At 35.5% G+C, this 27382-nt stretch overlaps 2 protein-coding genes across 4 annotated transcripts in view; both read left to right on the top strand.

The window, feature by feature from the left end:
* The first annotated feature begins 35 nt into the window (after positions 1-35).
* Positions 36-7235, top strand: LOC127068185 (ubiquitin-protein ligase E3B). Its single transcript, XM_051004003.1, has 16 exons — positions 36-527; positions 679-831; positions 948-1275; positions 1359-1547; positions 1653-1844; positions 1949-2138; positions 2222-2461; positions 2530-2701; positions 2781-2899; positions 3014-3133; positions 3226-3424; positions 3513-3813; positions 3906-4298; positions 4394-4558; positions 4664-4775; positions 4929-7235. The coding sequence occupies exons 1-16, from the start codon at positions 367-369 to the stop codon at positions 5099-5101; spliced, it is 3207 nt and encodes a 1068-aa protein (XP_050859960.1). The 5' UTR covers positions 36-366; the 3' UTR covers positions 5102-7235.
* A 2111-nt stretch (positions 7236-9346) lies between these two features.
* LOC127068167 (serine/threonine-protein kinase NLK) overlaps positions 9347-27382 on the top strand; it is a 109306-nt gene continuing 91270 nt past the window's right edge. For all 3 annotated transcript variants that reach the window (XR_007782863.1, XR_007782864.1, XM_051003944.1), the window contains exon 1: positions 9347-9753. Coding sequence is in view for 1 of the 3 variants with exons in the window: in XM_051003944.1 (XP_050859901.1) it covers positions 9461-9753 (293 nt within the window). In the remaining 2 variants the exon portion in view is untranslated. The remainder of the gene's footprint in view (positions 9754-27382) is intronic.

Genomic DNA, 27382 nt, shown 5'->3' on the forward strand with positions numbered 1-27382 from the left:
TAGTATAATTTCGTTGGTGGCGCTGGTGGTAGTTGCCTACTGATAAACTAACCTAATATGTTCCTTTGTCCTCGATAGTGAAGCTTGAATCGAATTAACAACAATGGCCGTTGTGGTTGGCTGTCAGTGGAAAACTTTCGTAGATTATGTATCGAATGACAGTTTTTTGCCGATTCAAAATTTCTGTTGGTATTTCTCATTGATCAATTTGTAAATAGATCAAGCCAATAGGATCGGTGACAGATGATGATTTTCTAATAAACGCAAATTTCGCGGTATCGACTGGTGATCATCAATGACCAGCTGACAATGTTTTTCAATTAGCATAATTCAGTGAGATCATCTGGTACTCGTGGTAATTCGAAGATGTTTAAAGCAGAAGAATCCTCACGAGGCAGCTTCCTTCAGCAAACAAAAGCCGCGAGAGAAGAAAGAGCTCATGAGAAAGATAGGGAAGCTGCTGTCACTGTTATTCAAGCGTATGTTAGAGGATGGTTGGCTCGTATCAGATTTACCAAAAAGATTCTGTAAGTTTTTATCATTCGATTGATCTATTCTGTATTCCTGCGATGTTATCAAACGTATATACATCAACGTTTGATATCATCTTACAACATTAGCTACATTAATTGATAATATCAAATTAATAATCATAATACAAGCATGTTCTATTTTTAGAGAGGAATTCGATATCAATTTTCCTGATGATTGTACAAAGCTGGATGCAAACATAGAGTTGCAGCTTGCATTGCATATATACAGGGTTACTTCTAGATTTTTGATTATTTATAAGAGGGAAAGGGATCAAGAAAGAATAGAAAAATTGTGTAGGTGTGTATAGAGAAATAAATTGTATAGGTAATATAATTATCCGATAAGTATTGTAAAGATTATTAGAAATCGATATAATATAACTTGTTTGATATATTATCAATTTTTTTTTTTAGATACCTTGTGCAAACTCTTCAATCAGAGTCTCCAAAGTTTTCATATGTAGGTGTGGCTCTTAACAAGGATCACTACATATCATGGATATTGCAAATGAAAACAATTTTAAATCATTGTCTCATTGGCTTGGACAGCCTTAAACCTGAAATAAGTTCTGACCATACGTCCATCCTATTGAGATTATACACATTAGTTAGTTTTACGTCACCAGCATCATGGGCTATATTAAAGGTAGAGGGTATGGAAAAACTTAGAACTGGTATGAGCCAGTTATGTGCAAACATAATGGGGCACCTTGTCAATAATGGCTTTTATGCTATTATGCAGGTAATCATTTTTATATATATTTTGATACTTTTAACAATCTCTAAGTTTTTATATCAGTAAATGAATTATTTTTTATGTTGCAGACATTATTAGTAAAAGGATTAGGTAGAGCAGAAGTTTCATCAATATCAGTTGCGCTCTCTGCAGCTGTGACGTTAACTTTAAGACCATTGATATCCTCTCAAATGTCAGATAAACTAGTATCGTTATTTTTAATTAATATTTTTAGTGTCCCTGCTTTGGTTTATCACTTGAACATGTTATGTCCAGAGGTATAATCATCTTTTCGTTTCATATCTATCTCTAAAAAAAGTTTATATATATATATATACATATATATATCGCGCATACATAATCATGCTGATGCAATTTTTCAGTGCATTTCATCCTTTATTATGCACAATTTATTTGCAAGAAGTTTGGAATTATTAAATTCAGAACAAAATTTGAGGATAGTTTTTAATGCACTGGAGGGTAGTTATGCACTTTGTTTATTATCAAATTTGATACAGTTAGCCAATATTGAAAGAGAAGAAGTCCTGAGGGACTCATATTTTCCTTCTTTCACGGTGAGGAAGAATCAGACAATAGATTATTTGTATTAGAAATTTTAATATATATTATCATTATTTATATATATATGTATACATATTTATATTATTACTATTTATAGTTCGTTGTCACAAAAATGCTGGAAGCTTGTCAACAGTATGTAGTGGCCAAACAAAGTAACATAACTCATTGGCATCCAATTCTTGGTTGGTTTGCACAATCAGTGGATACTCCTTTACAAGAAGCTATTCCCTATGTTACATCACAATTAGCTTGCCTATGGACTGGTAGAATTGTTTTACAATTAATTGGTAAGCTATAATTAATTTTAATACATATGTACATACACATATATAAATATTTAATAATACTATTATTATCTTATTTTTTCAAGGTCAACCGTTAACCGAACTAGTTGGTAAGGAATCACCACCACAATTGGAACAACAAAGCACCTCTATAAGTACTAATATTTTTCGTCGAGCATTTTTGGAAGCACGCACAAATAGAAATAATAGCAATAAAAATTATAGAAAGTTAGGAAGTCCTGAATGTACCAAGATTGCCCTTATCTGTTCCATGTACCAAACTGCTCTTCATACTCTCACTCAAATGAAGCAGGATATATTAACAGGTATATCTACTTTATTAGAAACAAGTACGCATACGTTATAATTATTTTATATAATACTTTTTTTTTAGGGCTTTGTTATCAAGATAAAATCTTGTATCATATGTGGTTGTTTTTGGGAACATTAGGGCCACACTGTGGTTTGAAAGCGTTTTTAGATCATTTGGCAGCAAATACAAAATGTACAGCACCAGAATTTCAAATGTTAATATTATTTTGTGATTGTATGACTCACTATGTCACGTGAGTATATTAAACGTTTTTCATATATTATTTATTTAATAATCAAATTCTATCAATAACGATGTTATTATTTTATTAGTATATTAGACGACATGGAGATGTACGAGCAGCAAGATCCCTTTAAATTATCGGACTTTATAACAATGTCATTTTTTTTAAATCAATTTTTGTACAAAGCCGTTCTTAACAATCTATTCGGTAAGTAAGTCAAATTTCCATTGGAAAACTTTTAACAGAATATATAGATATATATATTTAACCGAAGAAAGAAACAAGTTTCGTAGCTACGTGCTAAAGTTTTAGATGTTACAGATGTGAAAACAGTGTCTAACAATCCGTTGTTTACATCACTACATACACTTTTAATGGCGATTTATCGTCGGGATTGTAGAAGGCCTTTTTGTCCGGAAGGACATTGGTTGGCGAAGTTGAGTATATAATATATATGAAAATCGTAGATCGTTAATTATATTTTGATGTATAAAATTTTGTCTTCTTCTTTATGTTTTCTAAAAAATAGGAAGTACGTGTATCTGGTTTCCTGGCTGATTTAGAGAAGAGAAGAGGTGGAGCAGCACTGTTGCTTTCAAAAATGCCGCATGTTATACCGCATTCTGAAAGGGTAGTATTATTTCGAAAACATGTTGCCAATGAGAAAGCTGTTATGGGTTTAACGGAAAGTGCTTGTAACAGTCCACCGACTACGTTAATAGTTGTACACAGGTATCAACGTATATAACAATTAGATATATAAAAATGATTGAGAAAAGATTAACGTCATAAAAATATTAAAAATAAAAATATTACGTAGAACGCGTATAGTAGAGGATGGATATCGACAATTGGCCATGTTACCTCCTCAAGCATTGAAAGGTGTAATCAGAGTACGGTTCGTAAACGAACAGGGTTTAGCAGAAGCTGGAATAGATCAGGATGGTGTATTTAAAGAATTTTTGGAAGAGACGATAAAAAGAGTTTTCGATCCGTCGTTGAATTTGTTCAAAGCTACAAGCGAAAATCGTCTTTATCCATCTCCAACGTCCTCGATGCAGGATAATCATTTACAATTATTCGAATTCGTTGGACGAATGTTAGGCAAGGCGGTTTACGAGGTAAATAATTATGAATGTATCATAGATCCTTTCTTTTTTTTTTTTTTTCTTTCTTTCTAAAACTAGACATAAATGATAACGTGAATTTTTAGGGAATCGTTGTAGATGTCCCATTTGCGTCATTTTTTGTTTCTCAATTTTCTGGACAAGCAGGAGGAACCTTATATAATTGTTTGGACGAGCTTGCTTCGTTGGATCGAGATCTCTACCGTAGTCTAACTCTAGTGAAACATTACAAAGGCGATGTCAGACAATTAGAATTGACTTTTTCATTAGACGAGGATGTCATGGGAAAATTAGTAACGCATGAATTGATACCTGGTGGACGAGCCGAGGCTGTTACTAATCAAAATAAAATTCGTTATATACATCGAATGGCACATTTTAGAATGCACACCCAAATAAAGGAACAAACGGCAGCTTTTATCAAAGGATTTTGTTCTATAATCAATCCCGATTGGTTGTCATTATTTTCAACGCCAGAAGTAAGAACGAGAATGATATTATTATTCAATAGAAATACATGAAATGAATGAATGAGAAGATCGTTTTAAATATACACACGTTGCGTTTCCTTTAGTTGCAAAGATTAATATCGGGTGATAACGTTCCATTGGATCTACGCGATCTACGTAGGCACACGCAATACTACGGTGGTTTTCACGATAGTCATAGAGTAGTATGTTGGTTGTGGGACATTCTCGAGAAAGATTTTACCGAGGAAGAAAGAGGCTTGTTTTTAAAGGTACGTCTATAATGCTAACAATCTGATATTTTTTCTCAAAAAAAGATTCATTTATAAATATGTATATATATATAATATATCTATGTTGTATATCAATGATGATAGTTCGTCACAAGCTGTTCGAAATCACCCTTGCTTGGATTCGCACATCTGGAACCAAAATTTTCCATACGTTGCGTTGAAGTCGGTGATGACGAGGATACAGGTGATACAATTGGTATGCTCTCTCTCTCTCTTCCTCTTTCTCTCTCTTTTTTTCAAACTATTTTTTCTTTGAAACCCTAATAATTTCAATAAAAATATTGTTTTTTTTTTTAATTTAATTTTTAAGTTATAATTATATGGTAATACGTTTGATCTTGTTAATTAGGCAGTGTGATACGTGGATTTTTTACGATACGTAAAAAGGATCCTCAAATTCGATTGCCTACCTCTTCGACGTGCTTCAACCTATTGAAGCTACCGAATTACCAGAAAAAAAGTACGCTTCGTGAGAAGTTACGTTATGCTGTAACCAGTAATACAGGCTTCGAGCTTTCTTAATCTACTGAGTTATTTTGGTGCAGCACAATCAGGGAACTAATTCAAAACGCAGAGCGAAAATCGAAAGTGATCGAGCGGTGCCTAACTGATTTACCCCATGTTTCAATATATGACATGACCTATATAAAGAGGATATTATTATACGATTTTATATATATATATATATATATATATATATATATATATATATATATATATCGTAATGGACGAAAATGTACAGTAAACATACGTAGATAGTTAAGCCTAATAAGTTGTAAGAGTGTAACTTCTATAGAACAATTATTTGCACAAATTTCGTATGATATTAGAAGAAGATGAAGGGATGAATATCTTGAAAATATTTTCTTTTCTTTGCCAATTACATACATCTTTCCATATTGATAAGTAATGTAACAGAGAGTATATAAGCTGAACATAAATATGTTGCATATACTCTCGTGTTGTTCCTTTATACACACACACACACACACACACACACACACACATATATATACGACATAATTAGCATCATGCGATATTTAGTTAAGTAATTATAATGGTTACTATATGTTTTTATAATCAGTCTATTGCGTTTCATCGATTGTAATTAATTGAAAATTATGCGGTTTATAGAACGATTTACGTGTACCTTATACGAGCTTACAAATTATTAATCGTTCGCTTTTTAGTCGACAGTAGTGAAATAATAGCATTGTTATGGAAGTGGTTTACATATTCGTATACATTAAATGTTAATCTTTTGCCAAACAGAATCATTGGTGCCGAGTGAGAAAGAAGATATACATTATATGAACAATTTCGGAGAATGAAGATTTAAGAATGAAAAAAAATAATATAAAATAAAAAAAGAAGAAAAGAAGAAGAGAAGAAGAAAAAAAGAAAAACAAAAAAAAAGAAATACGATGGATGCTCTATTTTGAAGAGAGCTATTTTCTCGACAAATTTTTGTACAAATTTTTGAAAAGAATGTTGCGAATTGTACAAAACGCGTTGTGTAGTTCCGCAGTGCTCGTCGATGTCATAATCGTCGTCGTCATCTTTATTGTGGATGAAATCGGCAATGTTTACACACTGAATTTCCTATATAAGTTCTCTCTCTCTCTCTTTCTCTGTTTTTTTTTGTAACGTATACGAGGTTCATGCAATATAAATCAATTTTTGGTGAGACCATAAAAAAAGTACACAACTCCAATGTATTTAGCATTTCGATGTTTGAAATAATGAATCAATGGGAGACTTGCGTGGGAAATTTAGTAAGACCAAAGATAAAATAGAAATCTATTTAGCTCTTAGAAATACGAGTTCTGCGCTTGCATATTTTCCTACATAATCATATATACATATATATACACACGTACATACACAGCATATATATATATGTATGTACATATATATATATATATATATATATACATATTTTAGCAGCAACATTTTCGATCTCTATTCACATTTTCTAACGCGTTAGAAAAGTACAATTAATATCGCGATCATAAAGATTTGTTTACTGTTTATATATTGAAAACATTGTTATACTTTATATACGTACATATATATATATATATATATAATAATTGACATATAGAATTCATTCGATTTCGTTCGTGCAATATTTACGTGATATTTGGAAAAGATGCGATTTTGCAATACAGTGAATAGAGAAACGTTGTATATAAAAATAATACATAATCGATGTTCAATGTAATATTTTTTGGAAATTGTAAGAAAAGGTTTTTCAATGGGTGGAGAATTGTATTTGATATAGATTCTAAATTATTGCGCTATACGATATGATTCGTGAATAATTTGGAACAATAGATCGAAAGGGTAAACAGATATATTTACGTTTTTCTTACGATACTTCGTCGCACACACGCGCACACAGATATTCGAAGAAAAAAAGATGAGAAAGAAAGAGATTATATACGCTTTGTAAATCGGCCGTTTCGTTGGAAACGTATAGATAGATAAAGTTTTGTAAGTGTGTATTATCGTACCAATGGAGAAAGTAAGAAAAGAAAGAAGAAAGGAAGGAAGGAAAGAAGAAGGGAAGACGAAAAGAAAATGACGTGTCGATCTAAAAATATCTCTGGAAATTATACCAGTAATCATGTAAATATTTACAAAATCTAAAAATCTTCGTTATTTTCGATTTGTCCCGGTATCATCCAACGTCCTATCAGAAACTTTCATTCCCATTTCGTCCTGTTTTGAACCAAACCACGAGGTACGAGATCATTACTTATTTATTTGTTGTCAGAAATGAACGCTCAACAAATATAAAAGGTAGAACGATAAGAAGCTTAAAAGAGAGTGACACATATACGAGATTATTTCGGTCGTGACAACAAAAAATTTTTCCCTTTTCTTTCCCCCTCTTTCGACAAAGAGAAAGAAAGAAAAACAGAAAAACAGGCGTTTGAATCGCCGGGAACAAAGTGCGTGAAGGTGGCGCGTCGTAGATTAGCTGCGCGCGCATCGTCACGTGACCGTCGGTTTTACGGTTGGCCGGCGCTGTCGGCGTTGCGCTTCGCCCCCGCCACGTTCAGTGGCTAGCGAGCATCGGCTGCGAAAAGACGTACGTTTCGTTCGTCCTCCGCGACGATCTCTCTCTCCACCGCGGCTACCACGAGAGACTCTCCTCTTTTTTTTTTTCCTTCGGTCACCCTGACTCACTCTCTCTCTCTCTCTTCCTTCAAATTTCTCACCAACGACGCGATTTTTTCCACGATCCTCCCACGTTGTCGTTTATTTTCTATCTCTTTTTTTTTTTCTTTCTATTAATTTCCTCCCGTCCCTTCCGTCATCGCCCTTTTCTCGTAAAACGGGCGCGGGCGCGCGCGCTCGTCCTGCTGTGCTATCTCTCTCTCTCTCTTTCTTTCATCTCTCCTTCCCTCCCTATCACCCACCCTCTCTTTCTCTCCCATTCTCCTTCTTTCTCTCTTTCCCTTATTCTTTCGGTTTATCTCGCGCGTGTGTTACATCTATCCTCTGTGTGTACATCATCTATCTCTCTGTGTGTGTGGTCAGTGTGCGCGCGTGCAAGACAACATAGCACGACTGTCACAAGCGTGCTGCTGCTCTTCGTTCGTTCGTCGGTCGTTCGTTTGTTCGTTCGGTCGGTCGATCGGTCGGTCGGTCGGTCGGTCGGTCGGTCGATCGGTCGGTCGGTGCGTTCGTTTGGTCGTGTATCCTATCAGCCACAGCAGCAGCAGCAGCAGCAGTAGTAGTAGTAGTAGTAACAGTCGTAACCGTAGCCGTTGAAGAATCAAAATCGAACATTGTCGAGAATGTCCGGACGCATCGTTCCGCGTCTCTGAATATATTTTTCTCGTATTGTGTATCGCATATATATGTATGTATATATATATATATATATGTACATGTCTCGGTCTCTCTCCATCTCTCTACGTGTTCCGTGTTCGATGTATAAGTAAGTACTCTCTTTCTCTTTTTCTCTGGCACCTACGGTGCGTCGTTTAAAGACGACGAACGACAAGTTCGGAAGATTCAACGACGATCGCTTCGCACCCGATTGGCGCGCGTGTTCTACTACGTGCATGGAACATAACCTCCAAAGTCAAGTGAAACAAAGAGAGAGAGAGAGAGAGAGAGAGTAAGAAATATAGATAGTTAGAGAAAGAGAGAGAGAGAGAGAGAGAGAGAACGGTATAAACGATAAAACAGCGATGGGGTCGCGCTGATTCTCAACGGAAGATTCTCAAACAAAAGAAAGTAACAGGATAACGAATGTTATCTGAAAGAGGGAAAACACGGTTGATCGCGTGTGAACGTCCGTGCTAATAAAAGAAAAAGAAAGAAGAGGAAAACGAAGGAAAGAGAGCAAACAAGCAAGCGAGCGAGAAAGCAAAGAAATAAGTAGGAAGAAGAAAAAGAGGAAGAAAAGTAGACAAGAGAAAGAGAAAGAGAAACGAGACGAAAGATGCGGGAGAAGGTTCCTTTGTGAGAGAGAACGTCCTTGCGAGGTGAGGCTCGCACCACGTGCTTCGTTAGAGTGGCGGAGAGGAGAAGAAGGAGGAAGAGGAGGAGGAGGAGGAGGAAGAAGAAGAAGAACGCGTCGGCGACGTCGCGTAGAGGTCTTCTCGGTATAGCGAATAGCGGCACGGTGGCCCGTCGGTTGAGAAGAGGAGGAGGAGGTGGAGGTGGTGGTGGTGGTGGTGGAGGAGGAGGAGGAGGAGGAGGAGGCGGTGGTGGGGGCGACGGCAGAAGAGGAAGGAGGAGAAGGAGGGGTAGGGTGGAAGAGGGTGGAGGTGAAGGTGGTGAAGGTGGTAGTGGTGGTGGTGGTGGTGGTGGTGGTGGAGGCGGTGGTGGTGGAGGAGGAAGAGGAGGTGAGGAGCTTTGATGGCAGTAGTTGGGCCCAGCCGGCACTCGCGGGTGTCCATGAGCGTGTCTATGTCGCTGATGCAGGGGGGCGGGGCGGGGACGACAGGTGGAGGCGGGACGACGGGGCCCGGGGCCCACCCGGGCCAGGCGGTACTCGCGGCCGCCGCCGCTGCCGCCGCCGCCGCGGCGACCCAGCCGACCCCCACCTATTATCATCCCGCCGCACCCGCGCCACCCCCACCACCACCGCCCGCGCAGGATCCCGTCCAACCCGACAGACCCATCGGCTACGGCGCTTTCGGTGTTGTCTGGTAAGTTTTACATGTTTCTTATCGAAAAAAAGAAAAGGGACTCGTATCCCTACCTATGTCATCCTTCATCCCCTATCTCTCTTTACTTCGTTTCACCAATTCGCGTTTACTTTATTCTTCTTTTTTTTTGTTTTGTTTTTTTGTTTTTTGTTTTTTGTTTTTGTTTCTCCGTACGTAACGTTTAAAAATCGTCGAAATAGTTCTTCTAGCGTTTACGCGTATTAACGCGGTTTTATGATAACTCGATCGTTTCGTATTAGATTCGAGGAAAATGTAGGGGGGGGTATATGTGTGTATGTGTGTATATATATTTAAGTAGGCATATTTGTGATCAATTAAATTTTACTCTAGCTGTTCTCTCGGCGAGTTCTAAAACGTCTAACGGCACCAAGAGGAAACAATTATTCTTTACGTCGGTAGGATATTACTACGTTCCTGTCTGAAACGGGATGTACGTTCACGCGCATAAACACGCGTGTATATATATATATATATATTTCTTTGGTATGCAAATTACGGGGTTATTTTTGTTGAGATGGTCCAGATAAGTTCATCCTCGATGTTAAATTTCACAAGCTTGTCGTTCCGGTATAATTACCGTCGTCGATTTAAAAATTCTTAGAACCGTACGGGAATTTCTCGACGCGAATTTATCTTTGTTCTTTTCTTTCCTTTTCTCTTTGTACGTCAGTCTAAATGGTTATTGTACGTCGATCCTTGTTGCTTTAATCCGAACCTTTCGGAACTTTGGTATTTCCCTTTTAAAATTATTTTCGCGAAAGATCTTCGTAAACCTTCGACTTCGGTACTAATACGTACATCCCTTTGTTCCATCTTACTTTCTAACCCTACTCAAGCTAGACTCGATTTTTTCTATGTGCGATGGAGTTTAGAAAATGTATTAGAAAATAAACGATATCCGATCGATACCTTCGAAAGATCGTCCATATTTTTTTCTTTTTTTTTTTTACCACAGGGAGAGATTCGATAATGGTAGTGGGGGTAGGGAGGGGTGGAAGAGGGGAATATAGGAAAAGAGCGAAAAAAGGAAGGAGAAAAAGAAAAAAAAAAGAAACTTTCGGAAGATTAACGGAGAAAGCGAGGAGAGAGAGAGAGAGAGAGAGAGAGAGAGAGAGAGTAAACTGATTCGATCGTATCTCGAAGAGCTTTTGGAGGGTTGCTTCTGACGTTGCAGAGAAAGAGAAAGAGAGAGAGAGAGAGAGAGACTAAGGGTGGTGGAGTAAAGAGTATCTGAGGGGGAAGGGTGGATGAGAAGATGATGGGTGGCTAGGAGGTACAGGCCACATTGCCATGGCAACCGCGACCTCGCGAGATAAGGAGAAAACGTGACTAGATTGCGCGCGGCTTCTCCTCCTTGCATTACGACCACTATATCTCGATAAATGCTTAACAAATCGGACTGCGGTACTTCTATTATTTGTTCTAATTGAATAATATTACATAGGTATTACATTTCACATGTAACGTTTAACCAATGAAAATGATCAGGTTTTTCGTTCGATTTATAAAGGGCTTCGCTAACGCGTTACGATCTATTTACGATTATTATTTCCCTTGTTATTTATGCTATTTATGTAGTTACGATTTTTTTTCTTTCTTTCTTTCTTTCTTTCTTTCTTTCTTTTTTTTTGAAGTGATAAATATCGTCTCTTAGTTTTGTTCTAAGTTGTGTTAAGCTCAATTTCGTTCTTAATTATCTCGAATTATTTCGACAAATTTACACGGAAAGATTTCAACTATGATTCTTCTACTTCCACTCTCTCTTTCTCTCTCTCTCTCACTGTGTATTTTTAAAATGTTAACGTTTTAAAAATCTCTTTCAAGAACAATGGAAAAGAGAACACAGAGAAAGCGAAACCCGCCGCTAAGAGGCAAGGAATAATTGTAGAAAATCTCCCAAAGAAATTTTAATGCGAGAAAACAAGTTGTTCTCTCGTGGAACATTTAAAGGGGGAAAAAAAAAGAGAGGAGAGAGAGAGAAAAGAAATAAAACGTCACTATTAAGATTACACTATTAAGATTACACTATTAAGATTACACTAACAAGAAACAAAAACATCCAAAAAAAAAAGAAGAGGAAAAAAGTAAGAAAGAAACTATATTTTGGCACAGCCTTTGTCTCTTTGTTTCGAAATCAAATTTCGCGCGTTCGTACGAGAACGAACGTATCGAGCCGATCGTTGCCGAAGTTACGCGTCGATACGGTACCGAACAAAGGAGTCGGCGCTTCGTCGTCGTCTTCGTCGTCTTCGTCTTCGTCGTCCTCGTCGTTCGCTGCTTTTATCTCTTAGTCGCATTCGCGCGGCACACGTGCACGCGTGCGCGTGCATACTTCGTGCACGAGTTGGTCCTCTTTGTCGGGAGACATGATCAGCGTGGGCAGAGATGCCGTTGACATCGAGGAGACTTAACTCAGATCGATACAAAACACTGATTTTTTTTTCTGAAGCAACTGAAGAAATAAAAAACTTATTTAGAGGAATAAGTAAAAAGAAACAAAACAGAGATGGAAAATCCAATTCTTTTTTGTTTTTCTTTCTTTTTTTCTTTCGCGCTTTTTATCGAAGTCGTTAGAATTGTATTTAGTTGTTTTTAAGAATTATAGAAATAGTTGTAAGAAAAAAAAAAAAAGAGAGAATAGAGAGGAGAAAGGTATTTCAAAAGAAAAACATTATCAAGAAAGATATAATTATTGACGATGGTTTCGAGTTTTATCATAACGATTCGTTGTACGATAATGATAAGGCTACCGTTTCATTTTCTATCTCTTTTCTTTGGTCTTGCTCACTCTTACGTTGCACGTGCATCGAGTTAACAGTGTATGCATGGCTTGTATCGTGCTTTTATATATATATATATATATATATATATATATATATATATACACATACATATGTGTATATGCAAGCCATGCACGGTCTCTCTGAGTGCAAGGTCCTAGCATTGACTCCAAACAAGCCGCCGGTGTAAATTGCACAAGCGGCTAAGTGTCTCTCTCTTTCTGTGTTTCTCTCTCTCTCTCTCTCTCTCTCTCTCTCTCTCTTGTTATTCACTTCTCTATTTCCGCCTTTTGATTTAAACACGGGTCTAAGGTAGAACGAAGAAAGATTGAAATTCTAAGAAGTCACTGTGCGATCGTCTGTGCTTAGTCCTTTTACTTCAGTTATATATTTTATATATACTTATTATATTTTATATCATATATATTTGTATATATTATCATATTTTTGTATATACAAATATATAGATTCATGTATGTGCAATTATTTTGTATAATTTTTATAAATGCAATATCTTGAAATATCTGAAATTGTTTATATAAATTATATATATATATATATTCTCTGTAATGAAATATTCAACATCTTTTTTTTTCTTTCTATCATTTTCACTAAGAATAAAATTTCACTAGACACTAGCTGAGGATTTTAAATCACTCTTTTGCCGACTTGTAGCAGTTGTATCGCGGATAAGTAATCGCCACCCTTTTGCGGTCGTTGGTTCTTCTTCTACCTAGCAAATATACATATGTACATACATATACCTACATGTACTTACATATATACTCGGCCTAGATCAAAGCCCGAATTCGAGGAGCCGAGCCGGATTCGAAGTGACTGGTACCAATGTGGCGGTCAAACCAGCTGCCTGGCAGGTGATGCCGCAGCTGCTTTCGAGCATGTAGTTGGTAGCAGTCTACCTCTCTCTTTCTCTCTTTATCTGTCTACCTCTCTCTCACACTCTCTTTCTCACACGTACACGTTGTCTCGACTCCCTTTCTCCTCGTGGACCAATGGAGAGAATTATCGTCGAAAGCAACCTTCAAAAACCCTGCGAAATTCGAAAGGGAACAAGGGGGAGGTTCGATGATACTCGAGGGAGCTGCCGAACCTTTCTTTTGTAATTTTTTATTTTATTATTATTATTATTATTTTATTTTATTTTATTTTATTTTATTTTATTTTTAGAATATCCCCTTCTCGTGTCGTCGATTCCCCTTTCGCATTTTTTTTCTAATCATATACGTGTCATGTATGTAGGTATGTCGTGATGGTACCGAACGGTATTATATTATACTAGGGGTAACTATGTTTCTTTTTGCCAGTAGGAATGAAATTGTCCGTTGTGAAATTGTAATCGATTTAATTCGCAATAACATTTAATATTACTATATATATTTATCGGATTTATTTCTTAGTTCATATCGAATAATAATAATAATAATTTAAATCGTATGTCTAACGCGATATAAATTTTCATCACATTTTTTTTTCTTTTCTTTTTTTTCAATATATATATATATATATATATATATATATATATATATATATATATATAATATAGATAAAAAGATAAAAGTCAAAAAAGATTTTATACGATATATTAAAAGATACGTTAAAAGATAAATAAAATATTGATTCCTCGTGAACATTAAGTTCTTCATTACTAGTATCTAATAAAATGATACCCTTGCAATAATATTATCTGATGATACTACAATAATTATTTGACTGCCGTTAAGATTGCAATAAATGCGTTGAGAGAACGGGTATATGTATTTTGCATATATCAGTTAAAAACTTGCTCATGCTCCACATATATGACGCGCTCGCCTTCATCCTACTAAACTGGATATTACAGCTGGTTGAAAGGAATATCGCGACGATCTCTTCTGTTGATCGAAACTGGAAACTCGCTTGGAAAACCTGTCCCCTTCTTCTCTCTCCCCGTAAATCTGATGATCTCGCCATCTTCTTTGCGATGGAGCAAGAAAAAAGAATATAATAACTGCACGAAAGGTTCGAGTTTAACGTCAAGCACTCGTCAAATTTGTTAATCGATGACAAAAGATATACTGCTTGTCGGTCTGTCGATATATGTATGCACAGAGTCAACGAATATCATACAAGTTTATTTTTAGAAAATTGAGAAGGTCGATTTTTGTTTCTGATAAATTCTAGGGTGATCCTGAAGTATTATAAATTGGGTCTGTGCACATTTTTTTTTCTGTTTCTTTTTTCTTTCTTTTTTTTTCTCTCCCCATCTTTTTCCAAGGTCTCCCATGAAATCTATTTTAATTGGTTTCACTAATAATCAATTTCTGTTGCGTGAGATTTCATAGTTTCGGTCGGATATTTTTTCTTTCTTTTCTTTTTTTTCCCTTTCTTTCTTTCTTTCTTTCTTTCTTTTTTTCAAAGCATAGATCCGTAAAATTGATCAGAGAAAGAAAATGACATTTTATCGGAACATTCCAACTCTTCAGAGTAAAACCACCTACACGACAGGAAGTTGGAGAAGCATGTGTTGCCGGTATTTCCGGTGCGACATCCTCCCCACCCCCCTCTTGCTTTTTCCTCTCTGAACCTCTCTCTCTCTCTCTATTTCTCTCTCTCTCTCTCTCTATTTCTCTCTTTTTACAGCAACATTCACCGCCACCCTTCTGCTGACTTTTTGACTCGACACGTTAGCTAACTGTGTATGTACGTACGTACGTACGTATGTATGTACATATGTATATATGTATCTATATATGTATATATGTAGGAAAGCTAACAGCTGCAGCTGCATCGAGAAAAATATCGCAACATCCCGTGCGATCGAACTGCGATAAATAATTTCAACTTTCGCCGAAAATGGAATGCCATCGATGTTGTTACATTCGTTATCACATTTATAATTTATATTACGGCAACGAAGATAATGTAATATTAGATTTCGTTACGCTAAACCCCGCTAATTTCTGATTAGATTATTATACAATCTAATTTTTAGATCCTAATTTTTTTTTCTTTCACTCTTTTCAACTTCTGTTCGGACGAGTTAGAGTTGTAGTTTTTTTTTTTTTTGATCCAAACAAAGAATAAAAGAAAAGAAAGTTAGTGATTAAAAAAAATCTTTATAAAAAATTGTGGGAATTAAATAAGAATAAATAATGGACCTTGGATAATAGTCTTTAAATAATCTTCTCGAAAGAATTTTTAGCGATTGTTAAGGAATGTAACGATTGGAAAAAAATTAGAGGATGCAATAGAATGTTTCTTATAATCTAGGATAGCAAACAAAAAAAAAACAGGTAGGACGTATGTTCTTTGGGGGAGGGGGGAAAAGGAAAGAAAGAAAATAAAAGGTAGAATCCTCTGAGTAAAAGGGAAGAAAATGGTAGGAAGAGAAGAAGGAAAAGGTAGTCGTCGACTGCATTAGTGTAAGGGGCTTTAAAATCGGCTTTGGGGGTGGCGATGGATGTTTGCATGGGTTACCTACTGCATCCGCCTGTACACAATTTCATCCCCATTCGGGATGAAACTGGTAAAAAGAGAGAAAGAGAGAGAGAGAAAGAGACAGAGAGGAAAATAGACATAGAATAAAGCGCTTCTCTTGTTCCGTTCGCAACAACGAAGAAAAAGTATAACGAAAAAAATAAAAATAAAATAAAATAAAATAAAATAAAATGAAATGAAATGAAACAAAATAAAATAAAAAATATTTTGATCGCGTATTCATCTTCGTGTTAAAGTTAATCGATTATTATTGTTCGTGAATTTAATTGATATAATTTCTTCTTCTGGGAAATAGAAAAATTGTATTATTCGAAAGATTTACAGAGACGTGTATACACATACGTACGTACGTACAGTGACTTTCCCTTCACGATGTTATCACAAAAGATCATGCCAACTCGAAGACAGATCAAATATGTTAAGACCTATACGACCTACCTGCTGCGTGCGACAACCTTGACGCATTTCAATGGATAACTCGTCGCGGTACGCTTTGCCAACCAGTTTCTGCGATAATGGACTCCATAATCATGCCATAAAAGGAAGAAAGCAACGGTGTCAAGTCCGAGTACGTACACTTGTCGAGGGACACATAGTGTGTGTCCTCTCCTGGCAGGTGTATGCTGTCTTTCCTCCTATCGATATGTGGAGTTCTTGCAGCTGCTTAACCTGTTAAATTGTGTTTGACGAGTATACTCTTTATGAGTATATCCTAATTTTCTTTTTTCCCCTTTTTCTTTCTTTCTTTCTTTCTTTTTTTCCTTTGACTGCGAATATACTCGTAGTAGAAAAGAAAGAAAAGGACGATTCTTCACCGTTTGAATTAAGATTTTAATCAAAACTAAAAAATACTTTTGTAAGTTTAAAATCCGCGAGTATTACAAAAAAAAAAAAAGAAAAAGAAAGAAAGAAAGAAAGACTAATCAATCGTCATCGTCAACGTTATAATCTAATAAAATTTTACAAGAGCTTCACGTTCGATGAGCATATTCGTCATCTTTCAATTTCTATTATACAACACGTACGATACGTTTCTAAAATAGATGTACAGTTTATAGACATTAGATATAAATTTATAGATATAGAGATAGATATAGATATGGATAGCGTATATATAAACTTAATTAAAACTATAAGAGCAAAATGTAGATATGTTAGAACAGAGAGTTAGAGATCGTCAAAGAGAGTTTCGTTTGAGCCAGCCAAACCTCTCGCATGGAGAAGGAGTGAAACTCTCTTGGCCATGGGCGGTAAAGGAGATAATAGTCGTGAGCTAGGAACGAACTTTCTAAAATGCGAAACATCAGCAGCATCGTCGGTATTCTCAGATGGTCAGGCAATCCTAGTTTTCCAAACTTTTACTACTTCGTCTTATCTCCTGCGAGATATGTATTATATCTTTGGAAAATAGAAAAACAAATTTTTTTTCTATCATTTTTACAATTAATGAATATGTAATTATTATGTAGGTGTTATTAGGTGTGTGTAAATGTCTATAGGTGCTAAGATACTACTATTACTATTACTACAAACGTGTTATTTAATTACTTGACGAAGAAGTAAAATGAAAGTTCAAACATTAATGTCAACGTTACATCTACGATCTCATTCATCTCTTCTTTTCATTATTTATTTATTTATTTATTCATTTATTTAATTCGTTCATTCATTCATTCATTCATTCATTCATTTTTTATAATTTTTTAAGGAATGAGAAAAAATAAAAAAAAAATAATAATACTGTTCCATTCAAAACTAATCTCGCGCCTTTCGTTCATCCGCACCTCCTCCACCTAACACTCACCCACTCGATTGTTATTTTCAAATGATATTTCTTTTCGAAGAATCTATCTAGCGCACCCCGTATTATTCTTTCGATGAATGCGACGTCGTTCTAACTTTGTAGATTACTCGTACATACCTGTGTACGAGATCGTGAAAATATATCTATGAAAAAGAAAAAGAAGAAGAAGAAAAGCAATCCCACGAAATCGATGATTGTATACCAAGTTAGATCGAGATACATCGAAGAACTCTTGTCGATGATTCACGTAATCGTAGACATATATATCGTATCATATTCGACAGAGTTTATGTCGATTTCATACATTTTTCATATATGAAAATAATATCGATCATAAAAATGTAAAGGCTAGTTGAGAAGAACTTTTTCTATCGAGTTTTATCTCTCTCTCTCTCTCTCTCTGTCTCTTTTTCTTTGTTTAAAAAAAATAAAGAGACAGAGAAAACTGTGATCATAGACGAACCCTTTGTTCGACTTTTCGCATCATCGACTTTCGGTGAGCTTTCGTTACGCGCTCGCCTTGTGCTGGAGGTCTAATAAAGCCGAACAGCTTCTCTCTCTCTCTCTCTCTCTTTCTCTTTCTCTTTCTCTTTCGCACTCTCTCTCTCTCTTTCTCTCTTTTTCTGTCTCTCTATCTCTCTCTTTCTAGTCTCGTCTCTCAGCGATTGCGAAGGCTATTTGCGGACAGCAGAACGAGGCGAAGCAAAAGGGGGAAGCAAAAGAGAAGAGGGACAGGAGGGAGAAACTGCAGTTGCAACAGAACATGTTATGGTGTACCATAGTCATAATATCTGTCTGACAAACCTTTACCAATTTTTTTTTCCTTTTCTTTTTTTATTTTTTTTTCATTCTCTCTCTCTCTCTCTCTCTCTCTCTCTCTCTCTTTCTCTATCTTTTTCTTCTTTTCTTTCTTTCTTTTTTTCTTTTTCCACGGCGAAGTGACACTTCCAAGCCATAAATTTTTTTATAACCCCTTCAATGCATGTGGTTGCAACAACATAAGGATACATAAATACGTACGTACGCGTGTATATGCGACAGTTTAGTTTTTTATTAAATTCTGTATAAAAGAAAAAAAGAAAGAAAGAAAGAATTATGATTTAATCTGTTCATTATTTTTGTTAAAATATTTACTTTAATGTTTAGTATAATATATACATACGTATATATATATATTTCTTTTTTTGTAAATTACATATGAAAATATTAGCACGATAATTTGTTCGTCAATTTTATGTTTTTGCGTTTTTTGTTTTCGCGCATCATCATGGTCGAAATTTAATTAAATTTGAAGTTTTCAATGTAACAACTTCCACATTAATTGCATCGTGTGTGTGAGTGTGTGTATATATATATATATCGATAAATAGTTGATAATGATAAAATTAATTAGACTATGATAAAGCGGTCGAAACCCTTTATTTTCTAGATATTTCAAGTTTAGGAATATCTCAAGTTTAATGAAACATTATACCGGTGGTACTCACATGTATAGCGATTAAATGAGAGTGCGTAGATCAGTTTCGTATTCAAATTAATAGTGAGATGTTCCTGGTTGCAAAGGAAAGCGTCTCGCTTGTAATAGAACGAGCAAACTAAGAAAATTGTGGTAGAATATGTATGTTGCTAATATATATATATATATATATATATATATATATATATACATACTTACGTACCTACATACCTATATACATACGTTTGTACTGCCCCAGTGCAATATGCAATATATTTATATATAGCGTGGCCCAAATAAAGTATTACAAGCTCTTCTTCCAAGTCGTGAGAGATAGCGAGTCAAATTCTTTTTTTCCTTCTTTTCTTTCTATTCAATTAAAACATAAGACACTAATTACTCGGCGGGTAAAATAATTTACTTCGTTCCAAATCAAAAAAGAAGAAGAAGGAGAAGAAGAATTGTCATATTTTCTCGAGGAATGCGCAACTTAAAAAAAAAAAAAAAGGAAAAAAAAAAATATTCGAACGATCATCTGAAACTAAATATTTTTTCGAATCAATTAAAGAATCGGGGATTATGTTCGTTCGATTTAGAAATACAAATTCAAAATCCGATAATTTAAATGCAAACAGCTTGTAACACTACTTTATTTGATCCACCCTATATATTTACGAATGCACATAGATATATGTGTACGCATACCCATAGTATACATACACACACACGCGTTTATATATATATATATGTATGTATGTATGTATGTATGTAGGTATATACGATTTATATAGCGAGGGAAAAAGGAGCCGCGTTGGGAGCAATACCGTGACGGCCACTGCCCTTCTTCGTTGCTTCGTTCTTTATTCTTCTCCACCGAGTCGCATCTTCTCTCCTCTTTACGTCTCTTCTCTTCCTCTTTTAAACGTTTTAACCTTTTACGGATCAATCGTTCCACCGCTCTCTTTATTATAGGTATACAGGTAATCTCGCGAAATACGCGAGAGTATCGCTTCGTTGCATTTCGAGAGTTCAATGATCCAATCTTTCTTTTCTTTCTTTCTTTCTTTTTTATTTTCTTTTCTCTGTTTCTATTCTAGTCCTATACAATTTTTTATTAACACACGACGCGACGAGTTCGATTGTTCGGTTCAAAATTCGTATAAAGAAATAAAAAAGTTCGGGACTAGATTTGGAAAGATGGTGTTTTTTTTTCTTTTTTTTTTTGATTCTCACAACATATTTGTATCGATAATCGATATGACAATTGTGTAAGTCCAACTAAATTTTAATTGCTTCGAATCGAAGAGAATCTAAATCTAAGTCGATTTTAAGAAGAAGATGGTGCGATTAAATCATATTTTCATCGCTTTATTATTTTTGTTTTTTTTTCTTTTTTTTTTTCGACTCGTATATATCTTTTTTATTAACGTGCGAATGGGATAGACTCATTCGTTTCGGTTTAAAATTGATGAAGAATTTATTCGTGTCCTCGGATCAAAGGATATCTGAGCTGATTTTTAAGAAGAGAGTAGATTGAAGGGACACAAAAAAAAAGAAACAGTAGAATCACTACTCAGTTTACAAGAGTAGTTATCATGGTACTCAGAAAGAAAGGGAGATAGAGATAGAGAGAGAAGAGGAGAAGGTCCCATGTAGCTCGTGTACTTTCGAAAAGTCAATGGCCCTGATTACGAAGTGCTTGTACAGCTACTTACATTGCTGTAGCTTGACTGTTACGAAGGCTCGTCGTAGTCGTGAGTACTCAAGGTAGTTTCGTTTGGTTACACACAGGAAGATACAATTTTTCTCTGTCTATCTTTCTTATCGTACGTATCGTACGGTCCCTTTTTTATTTTACCGAGATAACATTTTTTTTTTCTTTTTCTTTTCTTTACTTTTCTTGCTTTTTTCCTTTTCTTCCTAACTTTGAAGATTTTTTCGGTTCGTTGATATCTAAGCGACTAATAGTAATAGTAGTAGTAGTAGTAGTAGTAGTAGTAGAGTAGTAAGAAGAGGAGGATGTTTTGATAACTTTACAGAGTGCAACATACTAGGATAGTTTGGATTTATGACCCTGGAGATATCATTGGAAGAAAGTTAAAGATGTATCTTGAGACAAGGTCAAAGAGTTTGCGATCTCTCTCTCTCTCTCTCTCTCTTTCTCTTTCTGTGTTAACATTTTCAGGTATCGCGTTTCATATAAATGAGATAGATAATAATGGTAACAATAAAAAAATAATGATAATAGTAATATATATAATATTTGCAGAATCAATCGTTGTAACAAACCCATTCCGCGAGCTTAATTCTAATATTTGTTATTCATTGTAATTAAATTTTTACAACAAAAAAAAATATATATATATAAACACATTCATTTATAGAAAAATCGTAGATCGATTCGTTTGATAAATAATGATTGTATTAATTTTTTTATTTTCATTCATAAATTATTAATTTACCAAAAATATTTATATTATATCTTTCTGTCTACGATACACACACATACACACACGCATTATATGTATGTAAGAATTTCTTGCACGATGCACATATAGCATTCGGTTACGCTCGAGCGAGCTTGCATATTCCAGCCGGTGACAATTTAATTCCTTTATCATCGTCGCGTAACGCTTGTGTGCGCGCATGCGCAGCCTCCATATGCATTAATTCGTTTATCGCGGAAGCGACTAAAACCGGCGCGGATATTGCAAATTACTATTAGCCCGTTACTGTCTCCTCGTCAAGCAACCGAGTCGAATGGCTTTGCTTCCTATCTATGCCTAAACCATCGGATAAATTTATCCAATTTTCTCATAAAAATCAAACACGGGAAATATCGATTTATTCGTCGTCGCACACGCATACGCGCATCATAAGCGCATGCACGAACTCACAAATTTTTTACTTCAAACGTTGTTTTATTAATAATTAAATTTCATTTGCATTATTATTATTATTATTATTATTATTATTTTTTTTTTATTTTCGAAAGAAAATACAAATACTTCGAGTGCGCCTAATTAATTATTAATTGGTCAAAATGATGTTAAATAAATGATGAAAATCAAAGGTAAATATTTTCCATTAAGAATGAAACTTTCTCTCTTTCTCTCTTTAGAATTTATTGCGAAAATATTTGTATTACTTCCCATGAGGGCCATCGGTATATTACGGTTCTCCTATATAACTGCAAATTTTGTAATTTAAAGTAATCGAAAGATCGATTATTATTAGCAAACGAAAAGTGGTTGTTAACGAGCCAATAAATTATTACAAACACGGCTTGTAACAATGGCATTTATCGATACAACGATTATCCGCAATAATTTATCGGTTTCGAGAGGTGGCCACGTTACCCGTCAATATTTTATTTCCTACCAGAGGAATCGAACTGTATATAGAAACAGAGAAAGAGAAAGACTGATGGAAATGAAAGAAGAGAGAGAGAGAGAGAGAGAGAGAGAGAGAGAGAGAGAGAGAGAGAGAGAGAGAGAAAATAAGAGGGTCACCGAACCCGCGTTTTCAGAGATTCGAACAAATTTTCCCAAAGTCGATGTAGTTGTATATCGTTAAAACGAGTTAAATCAAGCGAGAATCGAAATGCAAGAGAATGCATCGATTATTACGTTAATCCTGCGTCTCTGGAGTAAGTGTATACGCACATTATACGGGTTGTAATACAGCGATATACCGTTATGAACACAGGACAGCCCAATTTGCAATTCATTTGTTAGCCAATGTGTACGATATTGGTATGAGTTGCCTCAGAGCTTTCCCCTATCAATATAATATTTCTTTTTTTTTTCTTCTTTTTTTTTTTAGTTTTTTCTTCTTCTCTCCTTTCTTTTTTATTGTTTTCTCTCCTTCTTTTTTTTTGTGATCACACTTTCATCTGCACTCATTATATTATTTGTTGAAAAATAACACGGATTGATAGATGGATCTTCATACATACATACATACATACATACATACATACATACATATATACATACATACATACGTACATACATACATACGTACATACATACATACGTACGTACGTATGTATTTACTTCGATGGATTATTATTCGTCTTTTTATCTATTTCTCTCTCTCTCTCTCTCTCTCTCTATCACTCTTTCTCTCGAGGACAAATAGTCTTTGAAGTTTTTTCTATTCCGATTCATTTTGCTATTTCGAGGTTACGGTGAGGTAGAGTTAGACCTGTGTAAATTCTCGATCAAGCGTGCATCAGACTTGGACAGAACTGTTAGGTGACACGTCTATCGGTGGTTCTCTCTGCATCGGTAATAGTATGCACGCTATTACGTATGTAGCTGCATACGTATCTACGGTCTCTGCTCTATTTGCGCGCGCACATCCTAGCTCGATGCAACGTAATTCACCAAACTCTCTCTCTCTCTCTCTCTCTCTCTCTCTCTTTCTCTCTTTCTCTCTTTCTCTCTCTCACATACATATATATATTCATACACATACTGTCTCTCTTTATATCTATGCTATGCCTATCTATCTATCTATCTATCTATCTATCTATCTATCTATCTATCTATCTATCTATCTATCTATCTCTTTCTTTCCCTCTGTCTGTCCTGTTCTGTCCTGTACCGTACCGTACCGTACTGTACCGTACCTCTTCTCCCCTTGCCCTTGTTTCACTGGACTTCACCTCATATATCCATTCTCGTAGAATCTCCTTTGCCCACCGACAGATTATTAACCATAAGCATTGTCCATTAGCCGAGCATATCCGAGCCTTGTGGACCATGAATCATACGTTCAGCTTACATTATAGCCGTCTATGTATTCTATCTGCTTTGTTCTATGATCCTTGAGAAGATCTTCTCTTCGCATGGAAAAAAAAAGTATAGGAAAATAGAAAAAGAAAAGAAAGAATAGAAAAGATAATGAGATCAATGTTTAATTTATTTCTATATCTTTTCGTGTAGATCACACACACACACACACACACACACACACACACACACACACACACACACAATTGGTAGATTATATATCCATAGAGATTTTTGTCGTCTAACGAAAATTCGAACGTTCAGTCGTTCATTATTTTTCACGAGTCGTACAAAATGATTTTTCTATTAAAAAATTTCCTATATAATTCGTATCGCGAAAAACAGAGATCTTTTTAATTTTTTCTTTCTTTCTTTCCCCCTCTTTCTTTTTTTTTTTAATGTTATTTTATGTTTTAATCGTTCGTTATTTGTACCATCGAGATTCGCGATAATTGCACCTATTGTTTGAAAGTTTTAAACGTCGTTAATCGAGAATATAACTGTGTTTCATTCGATGGAATGTTTTAATTTTTTATTGGAAAGTACATGGCGCGATAGTAAATTTTCTATGGGGGTGAAAAAGTAGAGGGTACGAGGTATGGGGTCGATTTAATATCTTTTTGAAAAACGAATTCATTTTGTATGACAAATGGAAAGAGTGTGACGATTTTATATATATATATATATATATAAAAGAATAAATAAATAAATAAATAAAAAGACAAAAGCTTCGAAAAAAAAGAAATATTAATACAAATAAAAGAAAATCTGTGAATCTCGATGCACCGTAAAAACCATCGACAGATCGTTCGACGAAAAGTTATGACGATTCCGAAGCTGTCATTCGTTCTCGTGCAACGATGACGTATGATCGAGATTCTTCATTTGCGAGGTTTCGTATAGCCACGATTAACTGCTTTTCCACGATTTTGCCTACGTTTTATCGATCGTACTCTCTCTTTCTCTCTTTCTCTTTCTCTTTCTCTCTCTCTCTCACCCTTTCATTCCATGGACGAACGCACTCGTAAATACAAATCTATCTGTAAATCGTACGTTAATTCGAATGCCGGTTCAATGAAGTTCATTCGTGCGAAAATGTCCCAGGTTTAGTCGCTTCTATAAACCCGTGTTTTCGTTCATATAATTTTTTTATTTATTTATTTATTTATTTATCGTTTATTGATCCTTTTATTTATTTTTGCTTTTCTTCTTAATTATCGCCCCTGTCCATTCACTATCCATTATTCATATTATTGTATTATATTATCGTCATAAAAGAGATGACCGAACTGTTATTATAAAATTATGGTAGACCTTGCATATATCGCGTAGCGTTGTCCTATTTTTGCTATAATAGAAAGAAAAAAAAAATGAAAAAGAAGAAAAAAAAAATAAAGAAAAAAGAAACAGAATAAAGACAGTCAAGATGCAAGCTGACTCTGCTGAGTCATCCTGCATCGAGCAAAATGCAGATCAAAGTTTTTAATCGTTCTACCGACGTGTCAGCTTGCACGTCGAGTTTAAAGTTGATAGAACACAAAATGGCGATAGATATGTTCGATTAATTACCGTGCCTTTCGTACCTACGATAATACGGATATTAAAACTCTGAAAATTAAAAAAAAATACACACACACACACACACACACACACACACACATATAACAATTTGTTTTTACGAATGCGTATGTTAGAATTTATTGAAACATCGCAATTGTTGTTCTTCGCCAAATAAAAAATAAAATTAAATTAAATTAAAAAATTAAAAATGATGAAGTCAAGATGGAATAGGGCATTTAAAGATTTCGATACGTGCCTGGGCTACGGCACTACCGCGATTCGTAGGAGCGCCAGCGATAAGGGGTGCTAGGGCACCAGTGACGTCACTGGAGGTTAGCTTCGTAGGAAGGGGCGGGGTCCCTCGAATCGATGAGCGTCGCGACGCCGACGGCGTAACGAGCCGACGCCGACGACGACGCCGACGACGCCGAAGACGACGACGACGACGCCGAAGACGACAACGACGACACGATATTTGATTTTCGTTTCACCAATCAGAAGATACATTTTTTTTTTTTCATTTTTTTCTTTACGATTTACGTCATTGGAATTCACGCTACTTCTTTTTTCCTCTTTTTCTTTTTCTTTCTTTTTTTCTTTTTGTTTCGCGTAAGAAAACTTGCGTCATCTTATCTCGATTGCAAACAAAGCATTGCAGTTGCACAGTTGCATTCGATTGCAATCGAACACGAAACTTGGCCTAAACTTTTTTCCAATTTTTGGAAACGATTTTTCTCAAGTGATTTATTTCTTTGTTTATTTTTTTGTTTTCTCTCTCCCTCACTGTCTCTTTGTTTCTTTTCTTTTTTTCTTTGTTTTTTTTCTTTCTTTCTTTCTTTTTTTTTTACAATACACGTTACGTACGCTCAATTTGTAATTCCATTCCACTTTCGTCTATATCCGTTCGAATTGCCAGTAAAAATTGCAGTTTCGCAGTCGAATGCAATTGAAATCGATAGGTACCTAACATTGTTTCGAGTATAAAGCCTCGACTTAAAACATTTATTTTCTCGTTGTTCGCCGAAAATCTCTCTCTCTCTCTCTCTCTTTTTTGTTTATTCATTCATTCATTTATTTCATATATTTCTTTTCTCTTCTTTTTCTTATCTATTTTTAAAAGAAATCTTTCGATAACGCGCGTGTATAAAGTAGCTACGTAGAAGGAAAAAAAATTTGCAAGTAGTTTAGACGATTAGAAGCTGCAGTCGTAGGTGATCTATGTGACCTATTAGAGGTAGAGATAGAGAGAGAGAGAGAGAGAGAGAGAGAGAGAGAGAGAGAGAGAGAGAGAGAGAGAGAGAGAGAGAGAGAGAGAGAGAGCAAGGAGGGATGTAAACGAAGTAAAGTTAATTATAAGTAATTCGATCGTTACCCCCTTCCCCATTCCCCCATAGAAGGAATTAGGGTAATAATGATGAAAGATTTTAATGGGTAGTTTGGTTTGTCGTCTGTTGTGTCTAGTGTAATCGTCCGTCTATGGTTTCGGGAATATATATCGCGTCGTGCTAATATTGGCGTTTGTAACGTTCCGTATCGAGACATGAGACAGTTTCTATGTGGTGTGCAACTCCTGGCCACAGTCTGAGATCCGCTAGCCAGATAATCACAGGTGCATAATGCGCCTAATTGGTAATCAAAGGTCCCGTCCCAAGCGTGTGTCCTATAGAATCCTACCTACCTACCTACCTACCTACCTACCTACCTACCTACC

Source organism: Vespula vulgaris, chromosome 12 (assembly GCF_905475345.1).
Source record: "Vespula vulgaris chromosome 12, iyVesVulg1.1, whole genome shotgun sequence".
NCBI lineage: Eukaryota > Metazoa > Arthropoda > Insecta > Hymenoptera > Vespidae > Vespula > Vespula vulgaris.